Source organism: Pagrus pagrus (assembly GCF_965226575.1).
Source record: "Pagrus pagrus genome assembly, chromosome: 7".
NCBI lineage: Eukaryota > Metazoa > Chordata > Actinopteri > Spariformes > Sparidae > Pagrus > Pagrus pagrus.
The window spans coordinates 1,582,336-1,597,714 of record NC_140191.1 but is presented as its reverse complement, the minus strand read 5'-3'; the positions used below and the strand labels follow the sequence as shown (position 1 = coordinate 1,597,714).

At 49.1% G+C, this 15,379-nt stretch overlaps 1 protein-coding gene and 1 long non-coding RNA gene across 2 annotated transcripts in view; both read right to left on the bottom strand.

The window, feature by feature from the left end:
• Positions 1 to 9,394, bottom strand: part of LOC311259536 (neural-cadherin) — a 98,061-nt gene extending 88,667 nt beyond the window's left edge. Inside the window, exon 1 of the mRNA XM_084356757.1 lies at positions 8,388 to 9,394. Within this exon, the coding sequence (XP_084212883.1) occupies positions 8,388 to 9,366 (979 nt within the window). The 5' untranslated portion in view covers positions 9,367 to 9,394. The remainder of the gene's footprint in view (positions 1 to 8,387) is intronic.
• A 1,739-nt stretch (positions 9,395 to 11,133) lies between these two features.
• LOC311259568 lies at positions 11,134 to 12,063 on the bottom strand. Its single transcript, XR_014622917.1, has 2 exons — positions 11,960 to 12,063; positions 11,134 to 11,852 (listed from the first exon to the last, which is right to left on the bottom strand). It is a non-coding gene; the product is annotated as an uncharacterized lncRNA (long non-coding RNA).
• Between the last annotated feature and the right edge of the window lie 3,316 nt (positions 12,064 to 15,379).

The following is a 15,379-nucleotide window of genomic DNA, read 5'->3' as shown; positions in this document are numbered from 1 at the left end:
GGACGGCGGACTGGACGAGCTCGCTCTGAAAATATGCTTCAGTTCAAAGATTCTTCATTAAGGTTACGTTGGATTCACTTCTTAATATTTTATTCTACAAAAAACAAAAATTAAAACAACCAGCGCAGTGAAGCTTCATCGTTTACTGATTATCAACGAACACAGATGAGGAGGCGGGTCACGATCGTCACGTCCAACGATCTGATTCATGATTTCATCCTGATAATAATTCAAATATCATCAAACTTAAAAAATGCACCAAAACAAAGAAATCAGCCTTTAAATTAAAAGACTTTATAGAGTTTATAAATATTTACATCATAGACAAAAGCCAAAGAATCCATCATCCATCCATCATCCATCCATCATTCATCCATCCATCCTCCATCCATCCATCCATCATCCATCCATCATTCATCCATCCATCCTCCATCCATCCATCCATCATCCATCCATCATCCATCCATCATCCATCCATCCATCCATCCATCCATCATCCATCCATCATCCACCCATCATCCATCCATCCATCATCCACCCATCATCCATCCATCATTCATCCATCCATCCTCCATCCATCCATCATTCATCCATCCATCCTCCATCCATCCATCCATCATCCATCCATCATCCATCCATCATCCATCCATCATCCATCCATCATTCATCCATCCATCCTCCATCCATCCATCCATCATCCATCCATCATTCATCCATCCATCCTCCATCCATCCATCCATCATCCATCCATCATCCATCCATCATCCATCCATCATCCATCCATCCACCCATCATCCATCCATCATCCATCCATCCATCCATCATCCATCCATCCATCCATCCATCCATCATCCATCCATCCATCCATCCATCCATCCATCCATCCATCATCCATCCACCCATCATCCATCCATCCACCATCCATCCATCATCCATCCATCCATCCATCCACCATCCACCCATCATCCATCCATCATCCATCCATCATCCATCCATCATCCATCCACCCATCATCCATCCATCCACCATCCATCCATCATCCATCCATCCATCCACCATCCACCCATCATCCATCCATCATCCATCCATCATCCATCATCCATCCATCCACCCATCATTCACCCATCCATCATCTATCCATCCATCCATCATTCAACCATCCATCCACCATCCACCCATCATCCATCCATCACCCATCCATCATCCATCATCCATCCTCCCTCAGCTGTAAGAGAACAGCAGCAGAGTGTGATGGGAGACAATTAGCGAGGACACGTCAACACACATGAGCAGACACAATGATGTGTTACAGCCCTGAGGGTGTGTGTGTGTGTGTGTGTATGGTGTGTGTGTGTGTGTGTGTGTGTGTGTGTGTGTGTGTGTGTGTGTGTGTCTATATGGTGTGTGTGTGTGTGTGTGTGTGTGTGTGTGTGTGTGTGTGTGTGTGTGTGTATGTGTGTGTGTGTGTGTGTGTGTGTGTGTGTGTTCTGGGGGTTTACATGCAGAAAACAGATGTGTAACATCTCTCACATACATGTGAACAAACACGTACACACAGCTGAGGTCACTGCTTATTTGTCTGTTTGTGTGCCTGTCTTTGCATGTGTGTGTGTGTGTGTGTATGTGTGTGTGTGTGTGTGTGTGTGTGTGTGTGTGTGTGTGTTAATAGCTGACTGACTGCAGGCGGATGGATTGTTTTCTGATGGATTAGTTTTCTGAAGTTAGCATCAGTGTTGTTCAGCTACTGAAGGAGAAGTAAAGTCTGGAGGATTCGTCTTCAGCCCCCCACCCAGAGAGAGGGGGGGGGGGGGGGGGGGAGAGAGAGAGAGAGAGAGAGAGAGAGAGAGAGAGAGAGAGAGAGAGAGAGGGGAGAGAGAGAGAGGGAGAGAGAGAGAGGGAGAGAGAGAGAGAGAGAGAGAGAGAGAGAGAGAGAGAGAGGAAGTCAGTTTGTATCATCGGTGTGTCGGCGCAGGACAGCGAGAAGAGCAGCTCGACTAAACCGGAGAGAAAAGACGTCTCTGTTATATAATCCCTGTTCACACTGCAGCTCGTCTGAACACGTCCTGTCGTTATCACTCAGCGTTAACGCAAAAACATCTGACACACTTCTACACACACACACACACACACACACACACACACACACACACACACACACACACACACACAGAAACATCAGGCCTCCTCGTACAGACACAAACTGCAACATGAGCAGTGAATGAATGAAGCTTCACTGCTTTAACTGTGATAACTGAATACAAACGTCCTTCACAGTGAACTCATTCTCTTCTTTTATGTTTGTATTTTATCCTCAGTCTGTGTTGATGTTGTGCTGATGTGTTGTTGTTGTGTTGATGTGTTGTTGATGTTGTGTTGAGACATCATGAGACAGAAACACTGCTCATGTGGCTCCTCTGGGTCTCAGGACACATCACATCCTTCTACCACTTCAGACTGCCTTACCACCCGGGTCAGCGTTCATTCGGTCGGCGACCAGCGTGACATTTCATATTAAAATGTGATTATATGACATAAACAATCCAAAACTGCCGATCGTCAGCCGCACTGACACGATCGCTGAAACAGGAACAGCAGCCGCGGTTGTTTCTGACGCAGCAGAAACATTTTAAAAAGAAGCCGAGCTGCTGAAACTCTTCGACTCTGGAGCGATATCGCAGGTCGTCATGAGCCAGGCTGAACTTCGCCCTCCGTGTCTGCACCCCCGCTGCACCGAGGCCAGCTCATGTGACCCGGGTCACAGCTGGAGAGGTTAAAGGTCAAACAAAGAGCTGCAGGATGGAAACAGGGAGCGAGAGGGAGGACGAGGAGAGAGAGAGGAAGAGGAGAGAGAGAGGAAGAGGAGAGAGAGAGGACAGAAAGAGTGTGTGTGGTCGTCTTCACACACACACACACGCACACACACACACACACACACACACACACACACACACACACTCACAGGGTCTCCTGTGATACCCTGAGTAGAGCAAAGTGGTGATCAAGGCTGTGGCATGTGTGTGTGCCTGTGTGTGTGCGTGTGTGTGTGTGTGTGTCCTCTGATGTCGGCTCCAGACTTTCATTAATTAACACATGAAGGCTTCTCAAGATCTGATACTTGGCTGTGTGTGTGTGTGTGTGTGTGTGTGTGTGTGTGTGTGTGTGTGTGTGTGTGTGTGTGTGTGTGTGTGTGTGTGTGCGTGTGATGTTATGATACACTAAATCTTATTAAAGCTGTAAGCAGCAGAGAAAGACGTCCGACGCAGCAGGTAAGATGTGTGAGTGTGTGTGTCACACTCGTGTTTGTTAGCCAGGTGTGTTTCCAGTTGACGCATCTGCTCTGTGTGTGTGTGTGTGTGTGTGTGTGTGTGTGTGTGTGTGTGTGTGTGAGGATCAGGTGTTTCAGGTCATGGCACCTCTCCACTTAGTTTCACACCTCGTTTTTATCGTCCATCTCTCTGCATGAAGGTTAACGCGCCGTAAAAGAGCTCGCAGGTTTCATCCGTGCACTTTCCACCTCACAACACACACACACACACACACACACACACACACACACACACACACACACACACAGTCTCCTAATACTGCACTTGTATAACGTATAAACTAAATGTTAATCTGCATCAGACTTGTTGAGTTTTTAAAAAACAAAATGACTTTTCAACCTGCTCCAAACAAACACTTCACAATTAAATAGCAAAAGTCACACGGCATGTAGCATGTAGCATTTAGCATGTAGCGTGTGTCACGTGTTGCTGCAGTCTGGACGGGTTGACCTTGTCCTACTTGCTGATTGGTGAGCGGTCTCGCCCTGAGGCTACTGCTGATTGGCTGTCAATAAGCTATTAGGACAACCGATAGATGCAGAAATGAAGGGGGACAGAAGGGGGGTGGGGAGGTGGAGGGTGGGTGAGGACGGATAGGAAAGGAAACAAGGCTAACAGTCAACAAGTCCTGCTAGCGCCCCCTGGAGGCCGTGAGCTTCATTATAGCCTCAACATGAAGGTGTTGAACAGAACAAAGGACAAACTGGAGATTAGCCGTCGTTAAAACAAACTGTAGCCTTCTCTCACAACATCAGCAGCCTCAGGAAGCACACGCTGTCTCTGGTGACGAACAGGAAGAGTTTCACATTTAGTAAATAAACTCACTTTCACTTTATTTACGAGAGTAAACAACACAAACAAAAATATAGAAGTGACAGTTTGTCGTTAGGCCATAACTCTTCTTTAATAACGACTGTGGCTCAAAACCTGTTTGTTTAGACTTTTATTTGGTCTGCTTCCAGTGTTTATGCTAAGCTAAGCTAAGCTAAGCTAAGCTACAAACCTCCTGCACTGTATGCACACATATTTAAGATGATATCTCCTTCATCGTCTGTAATTTCCAGAATGGTTCATCAGCTGATGAGTCGTTTGAATAATGTTCAGACTTAACGAGCTGCAGTGTTTGTTTGTTTGTTTGTTTCAAAGCTGTTGATGCTAATTCTGATGAATATGGACCTTCATGTGTGTGTGTGTGTGTGTGTGTGTGTGTGTGTGTGTGTGTGTGTGTGTGTGTGTTGCTGCTTTGTTGCCTTCTAAAAAGGTCATTCTGGGGAGCTTCAGTGAGTGGTCACAATAATTTATCCTGCAGCTATACACACACACACACACACACACACAGCCACACACACACACACACACACACACACACACACACACACACACACACACACACACAGTGAAATACCAACAAATAAACATGCCTACTGAGACCGGTATGATCAATGTATGTGACACTGACAAACACACAATCACTGTGAAGCTCAGCAGCCTCGAGGACACACAGTCCCAAAGTGTTTGTGTGTGTGTGTGTGTGTGTGTGTTTGTGTGTGTGTGTCTCTCACACACACACAAACACACACAATCACGTGGTGCCATGGCAGGTTGCTTCAGGCCTCGGGCTAAATCCAGAAATAAAGACAATAGAATAAACAGGAGGAAAAAAAACTCTGCACGCGCGTGTGTGTGTGTGTGTGTGTGTGTGTGTGTGTGTGTGTGTGTGTGTGTGTGTGTGTGTCTGTGTGTGTGTGTGTGTCACCTCGGGGCTGCCAAGCACACAAAATCTGTAGGAAAGCCTGACAGGCCAGGGCCATGTTTGTGTAATACTGTGAGTCTGTGTGCGCGTGTTGTGCACACAAACACACACTTTGACTAAAACAATTACTAACAGTTAGCAGTGAGCGGCGTCTAATGAGGGAGCAGCCGTCGCTGCGCAGGCAGCTGCGTTAATTGCAGCCAACAGGAACAATTTTCTCATTTAAATATGCAAATAAACACGTTGGTCACGGCAGCGGCGGCACGGCGGCGGCACGGCGGCGGCGCGGCGGCGGCGTTGTTTTGCAGTTTGTCAGAGTTTCTGTCACTTTTCTAAAAATGTGTCCGCATCGTGTTAATTTCACGTCAGCTGCGATTTCTGCTTTCGTTGGCTCGTCGAACCCAAACCCAGCTGCTCTTATTGGATCTGACCCGCTTCATTTGTGAGTAATCACATAATGACTGACACGCAGAGATCAGACCGTCCTGCGATCGAGCAGAAGCAGAAACACAACGTCTTAATTAACGTCGACAACCGAAGCCACGACTTCAGATGAGACGAGCGGCAGAAGATAGAAGACGACGCCTGAACGTCTCCGACACGTCGAGATGTTCGGTTGATGATCAGTTAAATATTTAGAGGATGTGCATGAAAGTTTAACCGGGAGCTTTCCAGCTCCTGAAGCTGACGAGACGTGACGGACTCCATCGTTTTAAGACGCGCTGTTGTTCTTGTTGAATTAAAAAAAACAGAGCGCTCGTTCTCGTACGAATCATCTCAGACGAACAGAAGCGGCTGACAGGAACTCACGTGAGGGACGACGACGAGCTGCGAGTCTGTCTGCTCCATCACACCATCACCTTCACTAACAAACAAACAGCAGCAGGAGACAAAAGGTTCAACAAGCTGTTTGTTACCTGCAGACTGAACACCTCCGGCTGTTTAAAGGAGCAGTCTGTAGTTTTGTTCAAGAAGAGAAAGATCTTCACCGGCTGAAACAAACTGAATCACCAGGCCAGGACCTGGTTCTTTGGCTGATGAAACGCAAAGAACTGGTTCCAGAGCAGCTCAGAACCAGCACCTGACCCACCTCGGTCGATAAAGGGGGGTAAGAGAGAGCATCTGCCGAGCCGGCTGACCAATCAGAGGCCGCGGGGGCGAGTGCGACTTCCACCGGACGCCACGACTCCGGCTCCGTTCCCACACATCAGAATCACAACCAGCAGACGAAAGACAGATCACACCAATCAGCCGCGAGTTTACAGCACGCTCAGCGCCGTGTCGAGGAAACACACACACACACACACACACACACACACACACACACAGCCAACCTGAGCTCTGCAGGCTGCTTCAACACAAACACAGCTTCCTGTCGGAGGCTCTGGCCCGGTGCTGCCCGTGTGTTGGACCTGGGAGAGCTCCAGGTGAGCAAACACAACTCATTTCTACAAATAAACAACCGAGAAGCAGTTTGGAGCGACTGATTAGCCAGATCGGACCAGAACGCCGAGACACCACCGCCGTCCAGATGTGAGGAGTTTAGGCCCGTGGTTAAACATTTACTTTGGGGGGGGGCAGCAGGGGGGCAGCGGGGGGGGCAGCGGGGGAGGGGGGGCAATCAGGACGGCATCTGGACCTGGTTTCATCCTGTCAAACAACTCGGAGCTGCAGCGACACCGACTCTCTGAGCTGCTTCAATACGGATCTCAGTTCTTCTACGAGCTGAGGTGGACCTGAAGCTCCGGGCGAGCAGGGGCTCCTGCACAGTGTTAAAGGGCTGCTTCACTCAAACATCTCGTCCGTCTGGTTGGAGAGTTTTGGGTTTATCGATCAGATCTCGTCTCTCAGATTTAAACCTCACCACAGACGAGATGACGTTTAGTTTGAGGCTTTAAAGACACTTTGTGTCTCAACATTCAACTGTTTGTTTATAACAGATTATTTCACTCATTTAATTATTTACTTATTCATTCACAGTTTATGTGACAACGTCTCAGTGTTTACAGCAGATGCTGACACTCGCCCTGAGAACGGCTTCTTTCTGGAAATAAGAAATCAAAACAATGTGATAAAAATAAAGTTCACATTTAAAATCAATTAACCCTTTAATTAATCCGTCCGGTGATCTTTTGGAGATAATCTCGTTACAACGAGAGAATTAAAAGTAACGTGAGCTCAGAGTTCAGAGACACGTCAGGGTTTGTTTTGTTAGCAAGTTGATGTCGCTCATTCATAAATCCATCAGTGTAACAAGTCTCCTTCCTTCCTTCCTTCTTTCCTTCTCCTTCCCTCTTTCCTTCCTTCAAACCGTGAACACTAACAGTAACAACAGAACAGACTGAGAGTGTGTCAGTATTTCTATCATCATAGGAGGTCACACACGCAGGAGAAGTGTGTGTGTGTGTGTGTGTGTGTGTGTGTGTGTGTGTGTGTGTGTGTGTGTTAACGGTATTTTGAAAGTAAGGTGTGTGTGAACAGACTCTGCTCACCTCACACACACACTCAACACTGTCAATTCTGTTTGTCCTTTTAACGATCTGCTGGCAACACACACACACACACACACACACACACACACACACACTTGGCGACTGTGTGAGGAATGAATGAAAGAGTGGAAAGTAGCCGGTGACGGTTGAGGTCGATTCAAACTCTGCTGGAGACGAGCCAACACACACACACACACGCACGCACACACACACACACACGCACGCACGCACGCACGCACGCACGCACACACACACACACACACACACACAGTGAATAAACAGCACTCAGTCCTTCACTGCTGGTGAAACTATAGAAACATTACAGATAACAACATTATCAAAGGGTCAGACTGACCTTTGACCCTGACACTCACACACAGGCCCAAAGATAGAAGTGGAATAAAAACCACTGAACCTCTCATCACATCCTCCTGCAGCTGAAACTGGACGGAACCGATCATTTGGCGCCTCGTGGAGACTTTCAGATCTCAGATTTTTGGGCAGCAGGAGAGCTGCAGAACAAAACTCCGAACCTGCACTTTATGACTGACACGATTCTCTTCACCCATTTCACAAACAACCGACAACCTCCAGAAAACGAATCAAAACCAGAGTCACACACACACGAGCTGACGTCACCAGAACCATCCGAACCTCAGAGCTCTGTTGAGCTGATCAGAAACAGACTGAGCTGTTCAGTTTGATGTTTCATCATTAAATCCACCGACATGTGAGGACTCGGTGACGCAGCAGCGGCACCAGAACTCTGCAGGTCTCTTTGCGCTTTTACGCACCAGAACAAAGACTCGTTCTTACCTCGGAGGTTCTGGATCTTCACCACCACCTCAGCGGGCTCCTGCAGGCTGCGAGCCAGGTACAGACGCCCCGAGTCCCGCTCGATCTGGACCGGCGCGTCGGCCTCGGATATCACCTCGAACCACCGCTGCTCGAACCTCTGGTCCGGCACCGTGAACACCAGGTCCCCGACTCTGACGTGCTCCGGGACGGTCACGGTGTAGGTCAGCTCCTCGGACAGAGCCCGCGGCCTCCGCCGCGCTCTGCGGGAGCGGCGGACGTTGACGCGCAGGAACACCGGTCCACCGAGCAGAGCCACATCTCCGCCGTCACTCACGTAAAGGCGCAGAGTCACCTGGCTGAAGCCCAGGAGGGACCCGACCAGCCTCACCTGTCCGGTCTGTGGTACCACGTGGAGCAGGTGAGACTCCGGTGACGCGTAAAAGCTGACGCGTCCGTTCCTCTCCGCGTCGCCGTCCTTCGCGTCAAAGCGGGTCAGCTCGGTACCGAGCGGCGTCAGCTCGTCCACTTCAACCGTCTGGTTCCCGCTGGTGAACCGGGGGATGTTGTCGTTCCTGTCCGACACTTCGACCTGGACGGCGGCCGGTCTCCTCAGACACCGCGGCGGCAGCTCCACCGCCAGCTCGTACATCGCTATAAACTCCCGGTCCAGAGCTCTGGCGGAGACCAGACCCAGATGCCCCCGGTGGTCCCGGTGCCCGCGGTAGTGAACGAGCCTAAAATCCGACGCGTAATCCCCCTTTAGGCTGGCATTCAGGTCCGCGCCGGGGCAGCCGCCGGCTCCGAGCGGCAGCACCACCCCGTCCACCGGCGTCCCGGCCGCGGAGTTCTCGGCTATTTGTCCGAAGTAGCGCGCTGGATGCCCGGGCTGCGCGGACAGACACACCGGTGAGGCATGAAGCAGCAGCAGCAGCAGCAGCGGGAGCAGGTGGGAGAGGAGGCTGTGCAGGAGAACCGCTCCGGTCGCAGCTTTGGTCATGTTTCCATCAAACCCAGGACAGAGAAGTGTCCGCGGGTCCGTCTCGATATGATCCGAGCTCAAAGATTCACAGGTGAAAATAAATGTTTCTCTGCAAAGTCACCTGAAGCAGCAGAGCTCCGTGAAGTTAACGCTCAGTAATTAACTCCGAAATCCTCTCTGAGGAGTGAAGAGTCCATCCAGCGCGGAGGAAACATCAGTGACAGCGTGAAGACAGTCCATCAACAATCCAACACACTTTTACGCACAAGTGAGAGCAGAAGTGTCTCTTCTTCTTCCCCTGCTCTGCTCCTGGTGAGACCGAGACAGTCTCAGTGCAGCTGGTAAAATATAATGCTCCTCACTCCTCCTCACTCCTCCTCACAGATGATGCTGATGAGGATCAGGCTGCTCCGGACTGTTCGGAGCGTCTCCAGCGGAGGATGGATCAGACTGGCGGTCACAGAGACACCCAGCAGACTCCATGTGGCTCCGCAGGCCCCGCCCAACCAGGAGGAGAGAGGCCAATCACGTAGCAGGAGGAGGTCTGACTGACAGGCCGCAGGACCCGCCCACTGACATGCTGAGTCAGGTGATGGAGAGAGAGAGGGAGAGAGAGAGAGAGGGTGGGTGGAAGGTGACACAGAAAGGGTTTGTGGGTAATGGTTCTGACCCAGTGTCAGACCGATGAGACACAAACATCAGAACCAAAAACATCTAAAGATTTTTATTCATCTCTGTATTTATTTTACTGCAACAGGAAACGGTTCCAGGACCAATCAGAAGCTCCAGAACACGTCTTTAAGGTCTGAGCAGAGGTGAAGTAACAAAGTACAAATACTTAGTTACTGTACTCGAGTACTTCTGACTTTCTCTCCCGACATCTGAACTTTCTCCTCGTCACATTTTCAAAACAGCCTCGTTACTTTAGTGAAAAAGTAAAAGTACTCATTATGTAGGTGAAGGTAGTCTAACTACAGTATTATCAAACTCAAGTTCAAGTAAAATACTTGAGTAAATGTACTTAGTTACATTCCTCCACTGTGAAGGAGACACAACTTTTCATTTATTGATTCACTGTTATTATAACTGATGGTCCCTCACGTGTCCCGAGTCTTTTGTTTCTTCAGGTCAGTTTATGATTTCTCTCATGGACTCAGCGGGCGTTGAACCTCTCAACCTGCCTCTGTTGATGCCTTGCTTCAAAGCCTCAATCTGGAGGCCGTTTGCTGTTTCCTGTGTGCAGTAATGATGGCGGCCTGCAGCTGCATCATCTATCAACAGAATCCTTCCAATGAAAGAACAGTTTGCTGAGATCAAAACGTTTTCTCCTCCTCGTCGGTGCTTCGAGGATCTGAAGTGAAGAAAGATCTTTGTTCTTCGCGGAGTCGCTCAGCAGATCCCTCTGAAGTCTGCAGGAGGGATGGATGTCGTGTTTTGAAGACTTCGGTCTGAATGGAGAGATTATCTGCACGTGTTTTGTTTCTGAGCGCTTCATAAAAAAGCAAAATGAAAACCGAGTCCGGCTTTCTGATCACAGAGCGCAGGAGGGGAGGACGTCGGTGAGGCGACGTGATCGGACGATTACGTTCAGGATGAATGAAATCACTTTTTAGTTTAGTTTTGACGTCGTGTCAAAGATTTATTGTGTTGAAGAAATATCTGCCTCTCTTCCCCCAGTGGTCCAAAGCTAATGTGCACTCCCCTGGTGGTCCAGCTAGCTGCTCGGCTAACTGAGCTAACAAGCTAACAGTAGCTACAGTTAGCAGCAATATCATGAGCACAATATTTTCATTTCACCACGGCCGAGGCTGATTTCACGTCATCGGTCGGCTCTTTATTTTATTTTAGCTCAAAACTCAACTGATTGAAGAACAACAAGAAAAGGCAACAGTTCAAGACTCAAGACCCAGAAGATGATAAGTAGAAATAATAAAAACACAACAAAAAAGAATAAAACAGGCATTAAAAGGATTTCCAACACCACTTTCTTCTTCTTCTTCTAGTTTTCCAGTCATGGAAAATGATCAGAAGAAGCAGAATGTTCTTGTTTAAACTCCCAAAAACTACACAAAACAATAAAAACGTAGATTTTTCTTAAAGGGAACCAGTGAGTTGTTCAGTTGCTGTTGTTCGTTGCTGTTGTCAGGATGTTTACTTACTGAGTGCGACAGCAGCTGAGCAGATCTGACCCATAATTCAGTGCTGAAGTCGATGCAGTCGTTCGCCTCTCCGGCCCGTGTGCGTCCCTGACAGGAAGTGGCTCCATTTCACGGGGAGGTTTTCTCCAGAAGGCCACGAGGGCGGCTCGCTTTTTGAAATCCATCCTCGCTCTTCTGCAGCGTGTGTGGCTGCGAGCTGCCGCTTCAGTTCTCTGCAGCTCTGCAGCTCTGCAGGCCGGCGACATGTTGGCTGCAATCAGTCGGTCACGCCGCTCAGAGTCGTCCATCAGGAAACATTCAGAGCAGGAAGTCAGGCCGGGCTGGAAAAACGCCGTCACAACCTCACTATATGAGAAAAACAAATCACAGCGTGTTCATCAGCGAGTCTTCACGCTGTCGGATGAAACCTCACGGCGGCTCGACTGACGTGTCTGAAGGTAAATCTGTCACACCTGTGTTTACATTAGTCCCGGCTCATTGGATCGGGAGGGACGCTGCCAAATCCCCACGAAACGCTTCAGTCGCTCAGAGCAGCTCCAGAGAGGCACACGGTGGGCCGGCTGGTTTCCTCTAGAGACTTCACCTGGACAGGTGTGACACATCAAGCTGATCATCAGCCTCACCTGGAGAGGACAGAGAGCTTCTCCAACCAGGAAGTACATGTCTGTTAATAATCCACATTACAGGATCAACTTGTGATGAATGTGAGACCCTTAAAGACACAACAGGACAGGACTCACTCACACTTTTATTTGGGGGGATTTCACCTGGACGGTCACAGACACACCTGCAGACCGCTTCAGTAGGCTGTTTAACAGAGCTACAGAAAACTAACCATGGATGCAGGAACTCCTAAAACCAGACTGTGACACACGCCGAAGTTACAACAAGGTCAAAATAATTAAGAATTTGTCACCGACAGCGTTTCACAGTCTGTGAAGTTCCTTCCAACTCAACAACTCTCTAAATTGAGTCATTTTTAAAGGAAGTCTGGGGACTTTTGATTTTTTTCCTCTTCCTCCTTTTTCTCTTGATTTTTTAAAAATGATCTTTTTATAGTCATTGTATTGTAGTAAAACTCTGATGAAGAGACAGATGATGTATTGATCCTGTTTGAATTGTGAAACATCAGACGTCATTATAAAGACGACAGCGTCGTCAGTGACGTCGTCTCCTCACTGAAAAGCTGCTCCTGTCTATCAGCAGCTCACAGAACTGAACCAGAACCAGAACTGCAGTTGTCAATATGAGCAGATTTATTGTGATGTTCATCTTGTTTACGAGCTGTTCTGAGCCCAGTTGGCTCCATGTTGGTGCTGGTTCTGGTTCTGGTGCTGATGAGAGTTCACTGAGCGCTTTAACACAAAACTACATGAGGTTTAACTTTAATACAACAAACTGACACTGTTGACTTGGAAATGATCTTTTAAACTGACAAATGAAACACGCGGCCGGATGAAGCTCAACTGGTCTCAGTGTCGCTTACGAGAAAAACAAAATGGCGACTCTCAGCCCGAGGGCGGTGAAACTCAGGTGGTGTTAATTCAATGATCCGACACTTTACTCATTGGTCCAAACTCATCAGATCTGAAAACTGACCCGAGCTCGAACATCCCTGGAAGCGGTACAGTATTTACCCACAATCCTCCGCTCCAGACTCTGGCCCTGTGGCGCTCGCGGTGCCGTGTGTTTCCGCCCGGAGGTTGTTGCTCTACACACCTCCACAGCCCTGCGACCTGTCATTACGCCGCATGAGGAGGTTTCACCGCTCGCAAACGAGTTTAATTAAGCTGAAGCGTATTAGTCAGCGAGCGTGAGCGGATCAGAACACGCGGATAATAGGAGGGAAGATAAAGAGGTTTAACAGCACGGCGGCGAGCTGGCAGCGTGTCACCAGCCGCTGATACACGCCGCAGTGTCAACACGACTACAGGCGGGCTCATGGAGACGGGACCAGCTGAGGCTGATCCACAGCCACTCAGAACCACAAGGTCCAGTTCAGACCGTCCAGCAGGTTCTCTTTAACCCTCACTAAGCTCAGGAGCACTTCATCACAGCTCCTGCTCCTCCTCCTCCTCTTCCTCCTCCTCTTCCTCTTCCTCCTCCCCCTCCTCCTCCTCCTCCTCTTCCTCCACCTCCCCCTCCCCCTCCTCCTCCTGCTCCTCCTCTTCCTCTTCCTCCTCCCCCTCCTCCTCCTCCTCCTCCTCCTGCTCCTCCTCTTCCTCCTCCTCCTCCTCCTCCTCCTCTCCCTCCTCTGATGAAAGAGTGGACTCGGTGCCTCTGACAGGACATCTGACACCGTCAGCTCCGTCAGCTCCTCTGTCGGCCTGATCTGCTGTAATTTGTCTCAGACATCTGTTGAAGCCAGAGAGCTGAGGTGAGGGTGGAGGTGAGGAGGGTGGAGTTGAGGAGGGTGGAGGCCGGGCGAGGTCAGGAGGTTGTTGGTTCAAATCCCAGACGTCAGGAGGAGAAAGTATACTTATGCTGCTGTTGTGTGGAAAACTGTTGCTGCTGTGTCACATGTGAAAACGCTGCAGCTCCAGCGCCAACTGCAGATCCTGCTTCAAAGTCCAGACGTCTGGAGCTCTGATGGAGCGTCTGTCTCCACCGGTACCACCCCGACCCACCCACCAGGCCCGGAGACTGGAGGTTATTACACCGTGGTGAAGTTTGGTTAGTGCCAGATCAGATCCTCAGACATCCAGAGTCCGGACAGATGGTTTACATTAAGAGGACGGGGGAGGACGGGGGAGGACGGGGAGGTGGAGGGGGTGAGCGACAGTTATCCTCCACCCTCCATCTGTCCAAAATGTCACGCAGCAATCTGAGAACCATCAACCCGACCGACCAGTGAGCAACACGTTTCCACCAGACTGACGTGTGTGTGTGTGTGTGTGTGTGTGTGTGTGTGTGTGTGTGTGTGTGTGTGATGAATAACAGGCTCCAAATGACGTTTTCAAATTGAGTGGTATTTCCCTTTAAGTACAAAGCGACTGACAAGTTTCTGACAGACGCGAACCTTGATTATTACCTTCTGTCTACACACACACACACACACACACACACCGCACACACACCGCACACACACACACACACACACACACACACATACACACACACACACACACACACACACACTTAATGACCAGTGACAGTAATAATAATTATGCGGACAAAAGAATAAAAAAACAGAAAACTGACGGAGTAAAACACTTGATGGCCGTCGGACTCTCCGGTGCTGGAACAGTGCCAGACACACACACACACACACACACACACACACCACACACACACACACACACACACACACACACACACACCACACACACACACACACACACACACACACACACACACACACACACACACACCACACACACACACACACACACACACACACACAGCGGGTCTTTGAAGCTATTTCTTCCACTCTGTCTCTAATAATGGTGTTTTCAAAGAGCTGTCAGTCAGCCGGCGCCGGCTCTGCTCACCTACAGACGGGAGTGTGAGATGAAGAGACTTCCGCACAGAAATAACCCGCTTGGCTTGTTTAGACGGACCCGGATGGAAACAATGCAACAATGTTAAAAATAATTTCTCTGTGCCACCAAAAAGTTTTCACGAGATGCAGAAATTAAAACAGAAGTTTTTGGAACATCTGCTGAGAACCAACAGAACCAGAGCCCACACGGAGCAGAACCAACGGTGAGGCCGGGAAAACTTTCATTTGTGACCAAGTGTTGTGGAAAGAAGAAAGAATCAATGAATCCATTTGTTGTCAGCTATTAAATCAGTTGCCGACTGTTGTGATCATCAATTCATCAGCTTGAGACTTTTGATTCCAGCTTCTCTAATGTGAATATTTTCCTCTA